At 44.8% G+C, this 3,545-nt stretch overlaps 1 protein-coding gene across 1 annotated transcript in view; it reads left to right on the forward strand.

Moving 5' to 3' along the window:
* pdcd11 (programmed cell death 11) overlaps nucleotides 1–3,545 on the forward strand; it is a gene marked incomplete at its 5' end in the record, with an annotated part of 15,217 nt that overhangs the window by 1,590 nt on the left and 10,082 nt on the right. The window contains 10 exon segments of the mRNA XM_014010217.1: nucleotides 464–588; nucleotides 683–743; nucleotides 913–1,059; nucleotides 1,159–1,407; nucleotides 1,490–1,615; nucleotides 1,940–2,134; nucleotides 2,238–2,408; nucleotides 2,485–2,698; nucleotides 2,911–3,060; nucleotides 3,238–3,341. Coding sequence (XP_013865671.1) covers nucleotides 464–588; nucleotides 683–743; nucleotides 913–1,059; nucleotides 1,159–1,407; nucleotides 1,490–1,615; nucleotides 1,940–2,134; nucleotides 2,238–2,408; nucleotides 2,485–2,698; nucleotides 2,911–3,060; nucleotides 3,238–3,341 — 1,542 coding nt within the window.

Here is a 3,545-nt window from a genome sequence, read left to right on the forward strand (position 1 = left end):
CTTGCAGACACTGCGCAGAATGTCAGCGTCGTTCAAAACTCCTCCTTCTGTTTGTTGATTGGCCCAGGTGAAACAAACTACAAGCAGACACTGCGCAGAATGTCAGCGTCGTTCAAAACTCCTCCTTCTGTTTGCTGATTGGCCCAGGTAAAATAAACTACAAGCAGACACTGCGCAGAAAATTGACGTTCTCTTCTCTGATTGGCCCGGCTAAAAATCTGCCAGCGAAATCCTTGTCAATGGGAGAAGTCCCAGACGGAGCAGTGAAGGGAAACTAGAATTGAGCGGAGCTGCGTAGGAAGGCAAGGGCCAGGCTAGCTAAATACCACAATTAATCTAGATTAATATTTTATTTTATTTTATTTTATTTTATTTTATTTTTTTGCCTAAGTCGCCCAACCCTAGTGTGAACATTGTAATACGTTTTCTGGCTCTGATGTAATTTTATCATCTGTTTTGACAGAGGAACCACCTGAAGGAGTCCTACAAAGAAGCCGATGAAAACAAAGTGTTTGCGATGCCAGAGCACACCTGTCGGATCATGGACTTCAGCCTCATCGATCAGATTCATTTTGTAACTTTGAGAAAGTATGCAGCAGCAGCAGCTCAGCCTTTCTTTGTGTTCCACATACAACCTCTATTATTGCTTCGATGAGCTGACGTCCTTTGTTTTAAATTGCAGGAGTCTGATTGAGAAACCTTTTTACAAATATTCAGATTTTCATGCCGGTCAGATTATAGAGGTAAGAACRAATCCTCACTTCAATGTTTAAATAAAAATAGTAATTGAAGCCCTGGTTGCAAWGCTTTAAATTGCACAAAATGCTTTGTTTATATATGGCGAAAAAATTATGTATATATTTTTTTCGCTTCTGTGTGTCTCATTCTGTCCTGTGTTTGTCTCCTTCAAAGGGGACGGTTTCAAGCCTCCTGAGTTATGGGATGGTGGTTTATGTKTCTGATAACATTAAAGGTCTGGTACCTCGGACTCACCTCTCTGACATCATCCTCAAGAACCCAGAGAAGAAATACACGGAGGGAATGAAGGTTAAATGTCGGGTTAGTACGGTTTCCATTAAAAGCCCACAGAAGCAAAACACAAACAGTGTCCGGTGTTTGAGCAGGCTTCAGTGTGTGTCTGTGGATCTGTGCCCTCAGGTGCTGACAGTCGATGCAGACAATAAGAAGATGTACCTGAGCAGGAAGAAGGCGCTGATCGAGAGCTCCCTGCCGCYGTTCCTGAGTTACACCGACGCCCGTCCAGGTCGCGTCTCCCACGGTGTCATCGTGTGCGTCAAAGACTTCGGCTGCATCGTTCGCTTCTACAATGACGTCAAGGGTTTGGTGCCGCTCACCGAGCTCAGCACGGAGCCCATCAATCCCAAGGAGATCTTCTATGTTGGACAGGTTATAAAACGTGGAGAAATGAGTTGGGTTGATTTTGTGCGTTGGAGCCAGACTTGAAGGTGGTTTTCTGGTTGTGCTTCAGGTTTTAAAGGCTAAAGTTCTTCAGTGTGACCCGGAGAAGGCGAAGATGTTGCTGTCGTTTAAGGACGTAGCCCAAGGAGAGCCAGAGGAAGACATCAAACCTCAGTTAGACGTCGAAATTGGAAAGGTGTGGTGAAGGCATTTTTTTTCCTTTTATTCATCTCAGTGGATCAAAAATGTCTCATTTCTTGTCACTGCATGTTCTTTTTTTCATCTTACCTTATGTGGTTTTTAGTTTTTCTGTTGTTAAAGGTAGCACAACTTTGTTTGCTGCATGACCTGTTTCTCCTGTTCCCCCGTGTTTGCCTTGTATTTCTTCTTGAATGGGTGTTTCTTAACTGCCCTCTCCCCACTTTCCTGAATGTACAGCACCTTGTGAATTTATTTCTGTGAAAGGCACTATATAAATAAAACTTTACTTTACTTACTTACTGCTGTGTTTTTGATGCAGAGGTTAGAAGCCAAGCTGGTAAAAAAGTTGGCCAACGGTCTGGAGGTCTCCATCCTTCCTGATGAGATCCACGCCGTAGTTCCCACAGTGCACCTTTCTGATCACATGTCCAACTGCTCCTTGCTGTGGGAGAACCTTCAGGAGGGCGACCTCATCTCGAACCTCGTCTGCTTCAACAAAAACAAGCAGAATGTTGTATCCTTTTTGTTAGAGGCAAAGCTTCAGGTTTGACCTCCGCCTACGTCTCAGAATGATAAATCCTTTCGTTWGTTTTTCCTGAGCTGCTGCTTATTTAAAGATGCTCACCAAGAAGCCGACAGTGCGGTGGTCGCTGGAGGAGGGGATCGTCGCCACAGATTTCTCAGAGGTCACAGTTGGCATGCAGCTGTTCGGCTGGATCAAAAACATCATGTCCTACGGCGTTTTTGTAGAGTTCCCGTACGGTCTCATTGGTCTCGCTCCCAAATCAGTGAGTAAAAAGCTGAAAAGGAAACGGTGTGTATTTYCCATTTATTGAACTGGGTTTGAAGTATTCGTGTTTTTAGGTCATGTCGGACAAGTTCCTCAAGGACACGGTGACCGCCTTCCAGCTGGGTCAGACCGTCGTTGCTAAAGTGACCAACCTGGACGAGGAGAAGCACAGATTTCTGGTCACTTTAAGGCCGTCGGAYGTTTTAACTCCAGGAGGAGACGCACAAACCCGACTGATTAACGGACTGCAGGAGAGACGAGCCGTGAATGAGATGTTGGCTGTCAGAGGTACGTCTGAGGTGTTTCTATCTGTGAATGGAGTCAGAGACAGTTATTAGCCTGCAGGCTAATAAGAAATGAAATACCTGTAAGTCCTCGATTAGAGCTGGGCGGTGAACTGGTTTGTACTGAAAACCCATTTTTTATTTTTGTTATGACGGAATTTATTGGTTGAAGGCTTGTTTAGGTGTCTGACCTCTCCTGTTTGTGTTGAACTCCAGATGGAGGAGAACTCCGGCAACAGCTGGCGGCTCTGTCTGTTGGTCAGAGGCTGACGCTCACAGTGGAAAGTGTGACGGAAAACAAAGCCACTTTTAAGTCCGACGACCTGAGAGGTGCCACTTTTCTTGCTGATAAGCATCACATGGCGGGTACGTACTGAACTGCTAACACTACTAGCTTTGGTTTAGCTAATTTGATCTTTGGTTCTAATGATCTGTACTGTTTCAGCCTCTTCAACAAATGTCACTAAGCCCTCTGTAGTAATCCCAAGTAAGTTTGGAAGCTCCTCACATTTGTAATTACTGTGTGTTTTGTGTGTTTTCCAGACTCTAAACTCACTGTAGGACAGAAAGTTAATCCAGTTGTGCTTCATGTGGATATCCTGTCTGCTTCTGTCCAACTTTCGTTTCTGCTGAAGAAGAAGAAAACGGTAGGCGTCTCTCATCTTTTTAACTTGTTTCATACCAAACCCCAGTCGAACATTAATGCCTGGTTCACACCGCAAGATTTTAAAATGATCAGCTGAAAGATGTCTCTGATGTCCAGCAGTCTTTCTACTGCTCCATGGCAGTTGTTGTTTTGATTCCCCTCAGTGGCTGTGTCCCAATTCGGGGGCCGGGTCCTTGGTCGACCA

The sequence above is a fragment of the Austrofundulus limnaeus genome, unplaced genomic scaffold (genome assembly GCF_001266775.1).
Source record: "Austrofundulus limnaeus strain Quisiro unplaced genomic scaffold, Austrofundulus_limnaeus-1.0 Scaffold66, whole genome shotgun sequence".
Classification (NCBI taxonomy): domain Eukaryota; kingdom Metazoa; phylum Chordata; class Actinopteri; order Cyprinodontiformes; family Rivulidae; genus Austrofundulus; species Austrofundulus limnaeus.